At 40.9% G+C, this 17,551-nt stretch overlaps 1 protein-coding gene across 2 annotated transcripts; it reads right to left on the reverse strand.

Moving 5' to 3' along the window:
- Positions 1-3,306: 3,306 nt before the first annotated feature.
- On the reverse strand, positions 3,307-12,856 carry LOC107586732 (patched domain-containing protein 1-like). Of its 2 annotated transcripts, none has more exons than XM_016274219.1 (4): positions 12,521-12,856; positions 11,243-11,717; positions 8,159-8,822; positions 3,307-5,048 (listed from the first exon to the last, which is right to left on the reverse strand). In XM_016274219.1, exons 2-4 carry the CDS (start codon positions 11,588-11,590, stop codon positions 3,397-3,399), a joined length of 2,664 nt encoding a protein of 887 aa, XP_016129705.1. In that variant the 5' UTR covers positions 11,591-11,717; positions 12,521-12,856; the 3' UTR covers positions 3,307-3,396. The 2 variants fall into 2 exon arrangements, with proteins under 2 accessions (XP_016129705.1, XP_016129704.1); XM_016274218.1 differs by having other exon boundaries at positions 11,243-11,720.
- Positions 12,857-17,551: the final 4,695 nt, after the last annotated feature.

Below are 17,551 nucleotides of genomic sequence, written 5' to 3' on the forward strand. Positions count from 1 at the left end.
TTATACATATAACCAGCCTATTAGAATATATGGTGGCTGTTTCTCTTTTCTGATGAATTCTGTAAGCAGTGGTTGTAATTCATCTGAATTGTATTGTGAAAAACTGACATGGACAAAACAGTATTAGGTTACTTTAGTGAGGAGGCACACCCTTGGTGTCTTCTTCTGTAATCTCTGCCTATGATCAGTCTCTGTGGTGCTGATTAGATCCCACCCAGAGCCAACCAGGACTGAGTTTGGGTATGCCACAGCATCTGCGTGACTGCCAGTGGCATTAGACAATGTGTCATGTGAAAGTCAATACTCTTTGTGTAATGTTTGTTTCAAAGAAGGGAAAACTCCCCTATTCTTGTGACTTTTGACGCACACACTCATACTGTCATACTGCTGTTCATATGGCTCTTGTTGCTGTAGTAATGAACTCTTTACTAATGGTAATGACAGCCTTGCAATTTTCACAGCTCTCTACGCTAAAAAAGTCCTCTGAGAATCTGAGCGCTCTCAATGTGTAGAGGCTGTTGGTAATGTCACACTGTGGGAGTCGTTCCCAATTATGTTTCCATACTCGCTGTCCTTGTGTGTTGGTTCCTCTGGTTATACTGTAACACTATTAACCCTCATATATGGCATTGTACTTCATGCTTAATTTCATGCACTTCTTTCAACCAATTAACAATGTCTACAACATTGTCATGTAATGGCACTGCACACTAGATGGCAGCATGCTTCAAAACTGAAAACAGAGTGGAATAGTTTATCCTATTTACTGTTAATGCTTAATTTAATAAGGATTTGTAATAACACAAACAAATGATGCAACATTGCTCTCTTTTTGTTTCACCCTCTTTTATTCTTCTGAAATTCATAGAAACAGATAAAAAACAACAATCATTTCCAGAGGCATATCAGTCAGGTAGAATGCATGAACTCTAGGCTAAATTTGTGTGTGCACGCGTGCGTGTGTGCAAACCAGTGTGGGTGTATAATATATACTTTTTTCCCCTCATTCTTCCCACTGGCTTTGACATCTTCAAAGGTCCTTGTGCCAATACTGCTTCATAGGAATCATATTTGGACTGAATAAATTAGTGGAGGTGTTGTACAAACGAAATGAAAGGATGTAAGCCTGAGTGAATCTCTATGAAAGCAGAGATATGTGAAGGGCTTTGCATTGAATGTTCAAATCCAGCAGTTTTGACAGACAGGGAGGACAAATAAGAGATTGTAAAGAACATGAACTTTTAAGCTTCATTTATAAAACGAAGATCGTTCTAGGTCAATGATATTTCTCTTAAAGGGTACATGCTTTCAAGTACTGTCAAGTACATAGACATAACTGGACCATTTTATCCACATAAAACCAAGCTGATTCCTACAAAATGAAAGCTGTCCAACTAGATAGATAGATAGATAGATAGATAGATTTTTACAGCACTGTTCTGAGGTCAGACAGAGCTGTCTGAGTGCTTCACTGAGATCAGCAACAGCTGAGATCAGTAAAAGCTGCAGTTGGGTTGCTGGTCTAAGATCACGCAGAGATGTTAGAACACTTTAATTAAATTGTTGAGAGAATCTTTCAGAGCACTCAGATTAGTGGGTAAGAGTATTGCATACTGGCTACTTCATTGAGATGAATAAGATCAGCTGTGAAAGGCTCTAGCAACTGTAAATAAATATGGGCTGTGGGGATTTAATTAGCCGTATAGGTGTATATCTTCATGTGTATATCTCATCACGATGCTTGTGGGCTGTGCAGTGATTCAGAAATGCTACTTAGGAGGAGATTGGAGTAGGTGAGGACCATCAGTCAAGTAGTGGGGGAATGATTAAAAAAAAATCCTATTTTACAGCTTCCACATTAAGTGTGTGTGCAAATGTATCCAATCATGTGCATGTCTAACTGTCTTTTTCCCTTTCTTGTCCTTGATATGATTATCTGTAGCTATGCATTCAGCAATATTTCACAAGCTGCAACATAACCTTTCTATTATGTCACAGTCATCATAAATATCAATGTCACAGTCCACATGTGTGCTTGAGAAAGGGGACTTGAAAAAACCCTATGCCCCAACCCCCGCCCCAGCTGCCTTAAAGCACTAATCCCTGCACAAAAACAGTAAGAGTCAGGAGCTAAAGGGGATGCTATTTTACCTCATTATTGATTTGATATCAATTGCTTTTGGGACTGAGGAGAATTTGAAAAGTAAGTGGATTTGATTGGCCAGATGCTCCTTTCCTATGCTCTCTTTCTGCTCTAGGTCTCTGTATATATTTTTTTCAAGCCTCTCATACACAGAGGGCAAAGAAGGGTGAAAATGAAGGGACTCTGGCTCATGCATATTGATAAAGAGCATTGTCTGTGACAAGGTGATTTTCAGCATTTTTAGAGGCAAACAAAATAAGCAAGAAGCAGCAGGGATAAATCCTTCATAAATTATACTCCCCACTGCAGTACGACTTAATTGGTAATCAATGCCCTTATTGAACTTAGAGGGTAGGAAATTATACATACACTATGCAACTAAACTGTGACCAGAGTTACCATGGAAGTGTTGCACAGCATACCAACCTGTCAGCAGAGTCTTGCTTCTGTGTATATCTCAGACGCATCCCCACCCCCTTCTGTCCTTTTCTTTCGCCCGCCCATTTTTTTTCTCTCTTATACATTCCTTTATGCAAGATGAGCCATAAATGCCTCTGAGACATTGGTCATGGTGGGGGAGGTGACTTTCACCATGGTCAGTGAAAATACTTTTCAAATACAGTACTATGTATTTATTTTTAATACCACCATATACCAAAAGACAAATATATGGTCCCGACTAAAAATCTAACCTCTGAGAAGAGACAACACTGGGCGCATTAAAGTCATGGCTATCAGCAGATATGAATATGGCTGCTTGGTCTTTAGCTTAGTGCCCCATGAAAGTCTTTGTATGGTTCTTGGGGCATCAGAAACATTGTAAGTCTCTATCTACACCTTGTCAAAGCAATTGCTTGTTACTGTTTCCGCTCTACTGCTGCTGTAATACTGCAGACCAGAGGAGCCCCCCTCTGTGATTATCTGCAACTGTGCAGTAGTGTGGCCTTCCTCACTCTCATTGAGCTGCAGCAAAACCTGCATAGGGCTTTTACCCTGACAATGATACACCCATTGTTAATGGCTCAACCTCAAACTCATCTGCTTTTATCATCAAACAAAAGCCTTGTTTAAAATGAAGCCTCATACTAAAGAACACCCATAAAGTACTTTAAAAGCCATCTAGAGGCTTTTGAGTATGGGAACTGGAAGCCCAGCTGCACAAAGGCTAACTCTCCCTTCTGCCACCCCCTGGGGGTGTTTTGTTTTTCTCTCTCTTGTACATCCTCCGGACTACCTCTCTTTTGGGCATGTGGTCAAACAGTGGTAATCTGATCAACCACACGTGTGCTGTCCACCATCTCCACGCACTCAATTTCCTCCCGGTTTTCCACAGCATTCTTTCTCTCCCTCCGTTTTTTCTTGGAGGGAGGCAAGAAGGTAAGCAGGACGGGAAGAATGGCCAAACAGTGGAAGGCGGTGATGATGGCGGTGAGAAAGAGGCACCTGAAGAGTGTGCGGGTGAGATTTGAGGGTACGGCCGCGAGAGGGAGCAGGGCAGCCCCATAACACAAGTAGCTCTGAAGGGCAGGAACTCCATGTCGCTCCAGAGCCAGTTTCACCCAGCGCGTACGGGTGGATTCCTGGCCTAGAGCGAATGCAGACACCAGCGGAGTGCTGGAGTCTACAGCATAGTTCACGCCGTAGATCAGACACAGCACTGAGACGCAGTCCAACTCTACCCGCCACAGGGTCATGAAACCCACCAGCCCGAACTCAACAGAGGCTACTGTCACAGTCAACCAGGCATTCACCAGTGGGTCAGCTGCCAAGAAGGTGGAAAAGAAGAGCAGAAAGATAGCAGCGATGCAAGAGTTTTTCAGGGGTGCTCCAACAGATGAAGCATAACGGTCCATATACACAAAGGATGGATTGAAGATGATGAACTTCACCCTGGAGGTCAGCGATAACTTCCTTAGTGTGTCCAGCAGGATAGACATCTCCTCTCGTTTGTTTTCTGTCGTCTTGGCCACTAGAAACATACGCGAGGCTACCACATCAAATTCCCCATCCGCACGTTTGGCAAAGATGATATCGTCAGAGAAATGCACATATCGGGGTTGGCGCAAAAAGCCAGACCGCAAGCGCTCTGTGAAGTTGCTGCGTGACAGGCTAGTGGTGATGTTCAGCCCGTGAAGGTAGTTGAGGTAACTCTCAAACCAGGAGATGCGTTCAAAACCTTTAGTGTATTCCAGTAGGTCCTCTTGCACGCTCGTGTTCCAGTACTCAATGGACTCATAGATGTAGAAGCCAATCACAGGGCTGTAGCTGCTGAAATACCGCTGCTGTGCACGGGTGTATGCAATAGTGCTTGTTTCAGTGGCAACCACATTACTAAGATCTGACCCTTCACTGACCTGAAGGTAGCCCATGAGGGCAAAGGAAACATAAACCAAGTAGAACAGAACCACGAATGGTTTGACGTAGGTGTTGGTGATCCAGTCACAGTAGTACCGCTTCATAAAGGCTACCAGCAGGTGACTCTCGTAAGCACGCAGTGGTCCTGCTTCTGTTGCTTCCTCGTTGTAATGTGTATACATGAGAAAACGGTACCACGCCGGCTTCTGCTGCAGCAATTCAGGCTTTGGTACACGCCTGCAGAATAGACTGTGACGGTAGTTGTTTTCCAGGTAGCCGGCAAACACCAGGTTGGAGCCGTAGAAGGTGAGGATGTAGAGGTAGTTGAAGAGGACTGAGATACAGGCGTTTCGACAAAATAGACGCACAGCCTCAATGTTTGTGAATGGACTGGCCCCGATGCCGAAGGTGACCACGTGCAAGGCCGTGCTAGCTGTGAAGGGCAGCATACAGTCAGAGAACACAGCAGCAACCCTCTCCTTCACATGCTGGTCCTCGCGGGTCCGACGCCAAGACGACAGCATCTCAAATGTGCCAAACAAGCCATGACCTGGAAGAGATGAAGAGAGAAAATGTCTTTCAGTGATTTATAAACGTGAATTGGAATGGTCTAAGCATAGCTTGGAATGATTTTGGCAGGCAGCTCTTTCAAGTGACATAAATGGCTGCTGGGAAAAGAGGAGACGTAAATAATTGAACAAAACGGTGACAAGGCAGCTGCATCGCAACAATGGATGTGAGGGAAAAACAGATGCTCTCTTTCTCTGGCTCTGGCATTGCTTTTTTGGGACAAAGCTAAGTCAACATTTTTTTAGCATGCATTGTAACATTTATACATCCATCAATGAAATCTAATTCTAATCCAATTAAATTCAGCCTATACATACTGTAGCCTATAGAAAACACCATTCCTAATTTATAGCTCCTCACCAGTGCAATTTACTGGAAAATCAAATCAAAATAAAGAAAGGATTCAGTCTTGAAAGCAAAGCCAAAGAAGCCTTTTGGCCACCACTACCTCTATTTACAGAGCATGATCTAACTATAGCCCACTCTCTTCTCCTCCATCTTCACAGCTGATGAATTTGTAGCTAAATAAATCTCAGTCACACTCACACACGATAGCCACATGTCATGTAAAATTGATCTGATGAAAGGAGAAAGCCTTACAGATGTGAGGAAGGCTGACAGCCCCTGTAGCCTTGGGACTTTATAGAAGCACAGAAGCCCAAGACATTAGGCAAACTGGGTCAGCCTACTTTTAGAAGTTGACATAAAGGAACCCGGGGTCCAAGTCACCATGATGAAGCTAACACTCTTACACCATAACATACATTTACACGTTTAACTCACGCTTTCACATTATGTTGGTCTTTTTTCAGTTTCCTCTCTAGCTTTCTACATCACTCGCACATACAGGCAGAGTGAGCAGATGGCTCTCACCTACAGGGTTGCCACGGCATCAGTGACTCATCATTTATGACGGAGGTTTCCTCGGTCCGATATCGCCAGTACTGCCTCTCACACATTCCTGGGATGTGTGCCCAGCACAATAGCTAGCAGAGTCACCAGACAGCACTGGCCTGAGGTTGTGGCCTCCACGATTGGACTCAAGTGTTCTGATTTTCGGCAGAGCTAAAGGTCTCAAATTAACTAATGGGCAGTAAGAGGAGATTGTTACAAAACTAAACAATCAAGCTCTGCGAGCAAGACAAACAAAGTGAGAGAAAGACTGTAATTTTATTCTCATGCTGTTTTCTCACACTTTTGCCTTCGCTCTCTGCCTCTACCATAGATGTTTTCCTCTTTACTAATTGAACTGACTATTTCATTTCCACTCATCTCAAAACAAAATAAAGAATACTAATGTAACACACAGAGACTGTTTCTCAGTATGCAAGTCCTTTATCTGCTGAACATCTCCCAAGATGCACTGCAGTCTTTTTCTCTTCATAAACATGACATTAATCTTAGCAATTATGGCCTATGAAATCTCTCCCTTCCATCTTTCCATTATTATCAGAGGACTGTCAGATGATCCCAGTTGACAGCTAATGTCCTTGTAATGGAATTTGTTTTAAATAAAAGGCCGGTGGCCTACAGAGATAAGGCCTATTGTTTTGTCAGACATCCGTTGCGTTGTACTTATATCCCTGTTTTTCTCTGAACCCCATTTAACCCAGTAAGAACAACCTGGAATGACATTGATATGCTGTGACACTGGGTGGCTCTGGCAAGTTCTGTTTTTACGCTAAGAAAGTGCTCTGTAGGAGAGCTCTGTAAGGAGATGCTGTCACTTGGACTGCGATTGGAAACCAGTGGGGAGAATTCTGAGATTGCTGACATTGAGTGGCACAATTGCCAAGGTTGGGATTGAACTGTAGAAGCATTGTAAGAAGGACACAGATGTCAGTCTTCTTGAGATAGAAATGCAATAGTAATTTTGTGGAGTGGGTGGCACGGGGGTCAATATAAACACATCGTCTCTCAGCCTTCTTGTCTTTTTTTCCCAAGCCCACGTTTTTCTTTTCCATTTTTTTTCTTCGTATTTCTGACTTTTGCCCCAGCCTGTTATTTTCTCAACAGAAGCCTCCTCCCACATGTGGCACTAATTGCTGTGTGTAAGAGATGGCCAACGAGAGCGAGCTAAATGGATGTGATCTGTCAGGATGCATGTATGCGTGTTGGTAATTAGTCGCAAGAAATCTGCTTGTGTGAATCTGTTCCACAAGCACACAGTTGATTCACCCAGAATGGCTCATGGACAGAAGACAAAAGAAGGGGGTGGAATTCCTCTAAAGGCTGTCTCTAGAGCTCTATCAAGAATTCCTTTGATGTGGAGCATTTCATTTTTAATGATACACCTTGACAAAAGTGCAGTGTGGAGCTTTCCGGCCAGTCAAAAAGGTGTAGTCGTTTAACCTGACAGTCCTTTAAAATACAAGCAATCACAGTATGTAAATGGAAGATCAAAAGAACAGAACGAATATGCAAACAGCAATGGCGGCTAGTGATTAGAGAGAAAACAGCACAAATCACTGGGATGATGCATATACCATTCAAAAGTTTGGATTTAGTTATTCAGCAAGGATGCATTAAATTAATCAAAAGTGACAGTAACAAGTTTTGTTTTGCAATTAAAAATTTAGTTTTAGATAAACACTGTTCTTTTAAACATTCTGTTCATTAAAGAATCCTGAAAAAAAAACAGTTTCCACAAAATAATCAAACAGCACAACTGTTTTTAACATTGATAATAAAAAGAAATGTTTCTTGAGCACCTAATCAACCAACGCTATCTCACAACCAATTTGTATGTATTTTGTATGATTTGTTTGCACTCCAGTGATGGATAGGTTTATGGGCGGGGTTAGGGGTAGGTCATCCGTACGAATTCATACGAATTGGAGAGCTTGTAAAATAAGTACGATTTAGCAAAAATCATACAAATTAGTATGAGTGAGGTCATACGAATTAGTCACCTCATAAAATATGTACGAACTGCCATGTTTTTTCCATCACAGGAAAAAATTACATTTTAAAAATTGTAATAATATTTCACAAAATATCTTTTTATTTTTATTTCAATGAACCAAACTTTTGAACAGTGTTGTACATTTTTGCATTATAGGAGGACAGGAAGGAGTAATAAAATCTCACCTAACATGACAAACGGGATGCCCAGGTATGTTGAATTGTATTTCCCTCCTGTGAGGTTGAAAATACCTGCAGAGGTTAGTGTAGCAAGGCTGACGGTCACCAGAGCCAGAAGACCCAGCCAAGGCTTTGTACGCACACAGTCTCGCATTGAGCAGCACAGCATGACCAGCGAGAGGCACACAGCCAGGCTAAAGAGCAGCGGTCTCTCTGATACCCGACTGGTCCTTTGGAAGTCCCTCTGAAGAGAAGAGGAAGTGAAGGGGTATAGGCTAAGCTCTGGATGAGCCTTTCCAAAGTTCTCCAACTCCTTGCAGAACAGCAGCTCCCAGGTGGCCGCCACCACTTCGTTCAGTGGGCTGGCCGCTTGCAGGTAGTATGTGAGTTGAAGGGCTCGAGCAGAACGCACCCCGTCTCTCCCTCCGCCTGCCAGGACTCCGCCCAGTTGGTGCCCAATGTAGGCCTCCCGCCCATCTTTGAGTTTGGTGATAGGGTAATGCAGAGGGGGTACTGAGCGGTTGGATGCCCGTGCTGATCTCATCTCCTCCAGAACCTGCAGGATGTCATCCACGATGCAGCTCTTGCTGTCATCCAACAGGCAGAGGTGGGCAAAGGTGTAGTTGAATCCCAGCATAGGAACCTGGATCTGAGTGATTGTGTTGTGTAGCTTGGGGTGGAAAAAGAGGAATAAAAAATTTAGATTTTCTAATTATGTACAGGTAAATGCAGATGAACTAAATTAGATTTAGTCAATGAAAAGATATACACTACCATTCAAAAGTATGATCAAAATTACAACAAGAACAATAATAATGTGAAAAATTACTACTTTTGTATTTTGATGTCTTTTAAATGTTATTCTTGTGAAGGCAAAGCTAAATGTCAAATAATCACTTTAATATGCTGATTTTGTGCACAAGAAACATTATTTTTTATCAATGTTGAAAACAATTGTGCTGCTTATTATTTTTGTGGAAACCGTGAAACTTTTTTCAGGAATCTTTAATGAATAGAACGTTCAAAAGAACAACATTTAATTGAAATAGAACATTTTGTGACATCTTTGCTGTTTGTTTTGATCCATTTAATGAATCCTTGTTGAATAAAAGTATTAATAAAAAAAAAAAAAAAAGAACAGGTGAAATGCACTGACCTTAAACTTTTGAATGGTTGCGTGTTATATTCTTGCAACATTAGGAATAAATTCAAATTAAAATGTTTAATACTCGAGTAAACTTTAAGTATGTGATTATGTAAATATTTCATCGCATTTAGTTGCAACTATCTTGTTGCCAGGCAACAAAAAAGCATGTCGCTGCAGGAAGAGTTTGCCAACAGTTTTACTTCCTGTTAAAAACACAAACACAACATCAAAGAAAAACTTTTCAACTTTCTTCCAAGGCAATCCATGTGAGAGGAGGATTGACTGTCCTCTGAGGTCAGTCTCTCTGCGTTGTTAATGTCAGACTGATTATACTGTGTCAGACTCAGATCACCGGGGGAGGCTGCCTCCTCCAATGCTCCTCCGGCCTCCTCGAGCAGCAAAGAAATGTCAGACACACACCAATCAGGCCTCTAATTGCTCAAGCTTGATAATTAACCCTCAGTTGGAGACTAAAGCATGACATCTGCATGCCCACAGTCTCTGACCTAGACGGACACTCCAAATGGGCTGTCTGCTCTTTATGCATTGGAAACAAAAGGCGTAGAAAAAACTATATATACTACACAGAATATAATCACCTCAAGTCCTTTGAACCATGATTTTTCCTTCTTTCAGAATCAGATCAGATCTCAGAATATGCAATTGTCACGCTGCATTCGACTCTATCAAATCATGGCTCAGCAGAGGAGAGCTAACCTCATTTCCAAAGGTGGTCTGTGATACAGTGAACAAGGTTATAGCAAGACCTGTTGTTCTATTTCTGGACTATACAATGCATTGTGAATATTAAAAAGTTCTTAAGATGTGGTTGCTGCTCACAGCTCAGGCTTAGTTCAGTTAGCTTAGGAAAATTGAAATGAATGTTTCCAGTTAGAACATGATGTGAGTACTTTGCATTTAATAATAAAGTGTCTATGCTAGCAAAATGTCAATATGAAATGTGAAGCCACAATTTAATCTGCATTCCACAAAAAGAGGTGCTCATTTGGTTTTTGCCTGAACTTGAGATTTCTTGCAAGTACAGTATAAGCAGAAGTTTCATGTTTCAAGTTTCAGCATCATTCATGTTGGTGGTGTCTGGTGGAGTGAATTTTGGATCTGGATTGGGAAGCTGTGTTACAGCAAGATAAAGTAGGCCACAAGCTAACACTCTGACCGGCACATTGGATGAAATTTTTCTAATATTAAAAACAATATATGATCCGGGGAGAGCCATGGGAAGAGAACTTTCCTTGAAATCCAGTTAATATCATAGCACCTGTATCACAGGGGAGTTACAATTACAGATTTGTTCAGTTTTAATGGACAGACATGTTGTCAGAGTTATTATTCCAGTGATTCCTGAGTACTGGGACAAAAAATTGATTTAAAAAAATCACACATGTATTAAATGTATTGAATTTCTTTTCTCTTTTGTATTGCTAGCTATTAATAGGAGCAACTTAAAACATAAAGAAAATTATCTAAAAACCTCAAACAAGTTCTTTACAATTTGTGCAACGAGTTATTCATATAATGTTGTGAATGTAGCCAAAGCATTACGTAAATCTGTAAAATAAATAAACGCTATAGCAGAACCTGTGACATTGCTGAACTGATAAAATATGAAAAGAAGGACTTCCGAGTATATAAACTGAATTAGATATTGATATTACATAAGCACAATTTTTTTTAATGCAAATATCTAACAGTGCTGGAAAAAGCAGGACTAAGTTGAGATGAGATAATATATTAAATTATCCCAGATTTCAGGAACGTGAATTTTTCTTTACATGATTTAGGCCTACCTCTGAAATATGAGTAATACGCTTCAGGGAAAAGTTGCTAAATTAATAAAATAATGCTTCATTGAGTCCTGACAACATTATTGCACCATTTTAAACTTTGAAACAAAGCAATTACTCCAGAGAAAGTTCGCTCACCTTTAGGACTGAGTTAATGTGGTGAGGGTCCAACACGCTCCCCCTGCGCGAAGTCACGATGACCCGGCCATATCTGCCGGGTGTTTGCAAATCCGAGTAGAGCGTGTGTTTGGATCGGTTTACGGGGAACAAACTATCCACCAAGTTCCCCTCGATCTTCGCCAGGCTGTGTTTGGGGGCTAACAGGTACTCAACGTTTTCCTCTATGCGGTATCTGCTGAAGCTCGCGCCCAGCAGGATGGAGATCAGGACGGGCGCAGAGGCAAAAAACACCGGGTGATTGGCGACAAAGTGACCCAGTTTGTGGAATGACGTCCTGAGCCCTTCGTGCAACACTTGTCGCAACATCCTAGAATGCAGCAACAGCGCAAGGGCGATGAACCAGCATCAGCATCAGAGATCCGGAGCATCAGTGTTCAACCCACGCAGCTGGATCACTGAAATGATGAAGCGTTGCGTTGAATATCATCAGGTCCTTCTGGGTCAGAGACATTTTGTTAGTACTGCATTTACTTTACTTTTAAGAGAGAAAAAAAGTCAGAATGAAAATGCATTCGAAACACTGCTGCGTTGGGTGATTGTTTGCATCTGGCAATATCAGTGTGCGCATTATTCAGAGACTTTCAAAGGGGACGACATTTCTTTCAGTATTTTGTCAGTAATTTTGGGGCGCAGTCGGTTGAGGTTCGTTTAGCTCAACCCAAACAGTATTATGCGTCGCTTGTAGAGTTAGGTAACCTGCAAACACCTCAAATACATTTTAAACAAGACGCTGAAAGGGTTTGTGATATGCAAATCTATAATGAAGTCATAAATAATGAGACTATTATGATTTATCGATGTACCATCGCACATCGAGAAGCGAAAGCGCTCGAGTAGCGAAACGTTGATATGGTTATCTTCTCAGAAAAACGCTATTTCTGTACACGAGTGTGTATTTTAGTACAATTCTGACTTATTTGTAATCTAACTTTAACTGAAACTTCGTTTGAAATATACAGTTATGTAAAAATACGTACTTTTAGGAACCCTCAAACCATTTGTTTCGACTTCCTATGGGGTTCAAGCCTTAATTTTGGGGTCAACATCCACCCCCCCCCCTCCTCCCCACCCCATAATTTGCACCCTGGACAATTCACTTTTTAAGGGAGCGACAGGTTATATTCATAGACCGAAAACCCCTAAACCGGCACGACGAGCTGAAAAGTGGCAAAAATCTGTCTGGTTTAAACTGTGTGTTTTTTCAACAGGGAAAGGAAGATGGTTCTGAATTATTACCAGTCACGTCTTTGCAGTTTCATGCCATCTGAGAGACCCAATTTCCATAAATGCGTCGTTGATCCGAGTGCCAGGAATGATATGCTCGTTTCTCGTAATAGAAACGAGTCACTTTTCTCTTTGAATATCTCCACAGCGTCTTAGAAAGGATGAATCCAGTACATATCGGTGTATTTTTATCAGTGAACTGGTCGTGTACTTACAAACAGTTTCAAATGCGCAAATACAGTTTTGTATATTCCATTATCTATGAGGTGCGTGTCATTGATCCATATTAATCCCGTACCGCGCCCAGCACGACCGCTATCCGTTGTTACCAATCTGAAAACACGAATCTCCACCACCGACCTGCGGTGCAGAATGCGTGCGGGCTCTGCGCAGCTCCAGCTCGGCCACTTGTGTGCATTTCCGTACCGAGTTAAGGCATTCGTTTACTGCGCAAGGCAACTCCACACAAAATATTCACAAACGAACGCGATGCGGCACTTGATTGCTCAGTTACGGAGCTGATTCAGAAGTTCCAGTTTCCCGAAGAGCCGGCCGGTGAATGCCGGTGGTGCCCCCACCCCCATTACACCTAATCACGGGAATGGGGTTGTGGAAAGGCGAAAGGAAAGCTTTTCTGATGGGTCTGTTAACGTTAGACCATACAAGAGATAATAACACACACAGAGACAACGATTATGTGGAATATATCTGTGACAGCCTGTTAAAAACTGACGTGTTATAGAAACTGTTTGCAATTACTATGCTAATTTACACGTACAATTATTGTGTCAGTGCACACAGAGCACGAGCACTTTATGTTAGACAAATTACCACCGTTAAAACAAAACGAATACATTTGGCAAACTGATATTTACCTCTAGGGGAAAAGTGCTCAGAACCAAAGCTAGACATAGGCTTGATTCAGGACCATGGACAGAGATGAATGAAGTACCAGTTTTGGTCTTTTTGGAAAATTTCCAAGAACACATTTGAAGATGAATTTGGGGACCATTAAAAGAACAGTTCACCCAAAATGAAATTAAACTTGTAAATTATTGTGATGTTTTCTTTTTATCATCTGTTTGGACTCTCATTCTGACGGCCCCCATTCACTGCAGAGGATCCATTGGTATGCAAGGATGTAATGCTAAATTTCTCCAAATCTGTTCTGATTAAGAAACATACTGAGGGTTTTGAGCAAATTTTCAGTTTTAGATGAGCTATTCCTAGTCAATATACATTTTAAAGTTTACCATGACTTTTTGTCTCCTTTTGATGTGATTTTGGTATTATTGGCACAATTGCCCATCTTCTCCCTGAAATTGCACAATTCTTACAGTTTGTATCCTTCCGTATCCTTAATCATGGCCAGGGTTATACTGTCCCAGGTCTCTTTGAATTCCTCAGACAGACAGGCTCTGGCCGACAGATCATTTAATAACACTGTAACAGTCTGCTGGAGTGCAGGGGCATAGCTCTGGATCTACCCATGCATGTCTAATCAAGAATTGAGCCCATGATTGAGCACGGCTCCCCTACCTGGACTGCTCCAGTGCCTTCTGCTTTCCTCTGAAAGTTATTTGATGTCACATATCCAAATTAGCACAACTATATTTTACATGTGGTTTATTGAAAACCACAGTGTGGTTGTTCAGATGGATGTTATGTTTCTTCTTCCTGCCTCTAACCTTTGACCTAAGCTGTAGACACAAAAGAAGGACTTGTAATGATCATCACTGTTTTATATGGTTATTACCATGGTAACCATTGCTGATGCCTCCTGTAGCCCATGATTTGCCATATCGTTTCAGCAAACCGACAAAGAGTGGTTTCCATGGTTACAGCTTTAGGGCACCATTGTGACTTCACAGCTGAAAGTGCTGGTTGTGTTTAGTGTCTGTAATACCTGCCTGAGTAAATGTTTGGACTCGTGTTGTATTTTTGCTCCTGCGGTATATTGTGCTGGCAATACATGGAGCAAATAATGGGCTTGATTCCTAGGGAATGCAAAGGCAAAATATGTCACTTGAATGCAAAAGTTGCTTTGGATAAATGATTCTGCCAAATGCATAAATGGAAATATAGAAATGCGAAAATGTGACAGAGAAAGTGGAAAGTCTAGGCTGACATTATTTTGGGAGATTGGAGAAGAACTGAAGTTTGTTACCGTAAAAAGGTAGAGAAGGTTCAGTTTTCACAGAGGTGGGAGTGTGCCTCTGGTTGTTTGGTCTCCTGCAGTAAATTTACAATAGTTTCTGGAAAGAGTCATAGATCAGAGCTCGAATCTCACTTGAGCTGTACTGTGTTCAGAGAAAATCTGAACTGAATAAGACTCAGTTTGCTTGCTGTGCAGTGGAGTCTGGGGAAAAGTTGATATGAGAGGAAAGAGGAGGAGACCTGGATTGAGAGGAGAGGGGAAAAGAGATAGAGTGAGAGGGAAAGAGAGTAAGGGTGATGGCAGGGAGAGAGAGAAGGGGAGAGAGATGCAGAGAAAGGCAGGGAGGAGAGAAAATGTGAGCTGAATGTCAATTATGTCATTTTCCTTCCTTCCCTCAATCTTTATCCTTATTTTACCTCAGACTTTTTCCTAATCATTTTCTTAATCAACTTTAATCTTGTTTACGAGGAGAATTCTAAAAATTCTTAGAAATTTTTTAAATTTTAGAATCAAAATTATGCAAGATGATATTAGATAATGTCTTTAATTCTATATTTAAGTTCATTTTTATACTGTAATGTTAAGGTTTGTCTTGTTTTAAGCATAAACCTCACCAAATTTTGTTAGGGTTATGCTTAAAACAAAGAAACACATAAATAAATAACATAGATAAATAAACATTGAGATATATTCTCTGTAAACAAGTCTTAAAGGGATAGTGTATTTAAAAATGAAAAACCTCTGTCATCATTTACTAACCCTCATGTTGTTCCAAACCTGCATGTTTTCTTTCCTCTGCAGAATGCAACATATTTTGAATAATGTTGGTGCTTAGCAGAAGAAAGAGAGTCATACAGGTTTGGAACACCATGAGGGTGAGTAAATGATGACAGAATTTGTATTTTTGATCTAACTGTCTCTTTAAATGGGTCATGAACTGCCTTTTGTACTGTATGAGGTCCAATTATAATGTTATCAAGATTTTTACATAAAAAAACATCATAATTTTGAAGTAGGCCTAATACGCTATTTCCTGTCCTGTTTTGACCCCCCTCATCAGAACGCTCTGTTTGAATAGGTGTGGTGGATTGTAGACTCCCAATGGTATGATTGGCTAACAGTTGTGTATGTTAAACAGCCTACGTCCTACACAGATGGACGCCGCTGTGATTTAGGTAAAAAACGCATAAATACTCAGCACATATCAAACGATTTGTAATAACAGACAAAGCAATAGTGATCACATAATGAAAACAATTACTCACGTGGTGCGACATCAGATCCAAATGTCGGCACAACATCATCTTTTAATTTCAGTTTTTCTGAAAATCCTGCATCAAATTCCCAGTTCATGACCCCTTTAACACTACATACAGTGGTCTTTTTTTAATGATTTATTCAAGGACTTTCTTTCACAAGCTTTTTTCCCTTCAGTTTACTACAGAAAACTTTCATTGTATTAGCTCTTGCTCTATCTGCCAAGATCTCTGTCCCCATAAACCATACAGTACAGGCATTGCTAGACCTTAGTGAGTACCACTGGTGCAGTAAGCTATTTTTGTTCATTTCACTCTGATTCCCTGTCTTACTAGTCACTAAAAACTTCCCAATTAAGTGACAAGGAAAAAAAATAAAATCTGTCAGTGGTACTGTTATACATCTACTCACTGATTCACATCAGCTCCTATTTAAGTAGGGGAATGACTGAAATTCATAAACTATCCCTCCATTCCTACATCTCTCCATCTGTCTGTCCTTATGATGATTTCATCCCAAGAGGACCAACACAAATAAGGGAGAGATTGAGCGTTTTGTGCATTTAAAATGTAGGCACTTCATATCTGATGGCAGTAGGCTATAAAACCACTCTATATGTCTCTCTGTCTTTCTCTGAAGGTGACAAAGTCAAGATAACTGAAGCTAACATCAGAAGGAAAAATCTGCAAAGTGACAGAACAGGAAAGGATGTCCACAGTGAATGGGAAATTACACCTTTCTGACAATATGAATCCTGCATCCTGCTGACTCAAACTGGGCACAAGAATTGCATGGTAAGCCTCACCACATGCTCACAGGAAGCGCTAAACATATTTACAAATAAGTCAATTCAGATATAAACACACAAACACATAAGGATATGTTCATATAAACTGGTCATCTCCATGTACTCTATATACAGTATATATATTTCCAGTATATACTGTATATTAAAGGTGAGTTTATGGTTAAGATTGGAGTGAAGGGTAACACAGATACATTGTGCATTGACATGCTATAGATCACTGCACACCGCATTTCCAAGAACTAGCATTTTCACACAAATATGTATGAATTTTTATGCACCTGTCTTCTAAACACATATCTTGAACTGAATAATAAGAGCACTCTGTACCCACCCACAGTAATAGTACATTCAGCACTTCTTCTCTTTCTGTACACTCTGAATTTTTCATTCCTGTCCCTCACTGTTCAGCTCCCTTAACAATAATCTTTAGAAAATATGCAGAAGACTTGTATTTCTAATATTTGTTTTGTTTTCCTGGCTTTGCAGTTTTAAAGCAAAAACATCAGCAGAGGCACAGTTTGAAAAAGTGCAGTAAAAGTTGTTTATAATAATTGCAATGCTTTCATTGGCCAGGCAGTTAGATTGAGCTCAGCGGAGGCAAAACGGTAATTTAGAGGGAGATTGAGACATCTGTGCAAGTAGCGCTGGGAACACTGGACCAATGAGCCAAATAGTGTCTTTATCTTCTCTGTCCTTCTCTTTTTTAACTACGGTCTATATAAGGATAGCTCCAGGCGCATGACGTATGAGTTCAGCGTTGCGCATGCGCCGGTGAGTCTTGTGAAAACCAATGTTTGTTAACAGGAGCAAATGAAGCAAA

The sequence above is a fragment of the Sinocyclocheilus grahami genome, unplaced genomic scaffold (genome assembly GCF_001515645.1).
Source record: "Sinocyclocheilus grahami isolate Dianchi unplaced genomic scaffold, SAMN03320097.WGS_v1.1 scaffold85.1, whole genome shotgun sequence".
Classification (NCBI taxonomy): domain Eukaryota; kingdom Metazoa; phylum Chordata; class Actinopteri; order Cypriniformes; family Cyprinidae; genus Sinocyclocheilus; species Sinocyclocheilus grahami.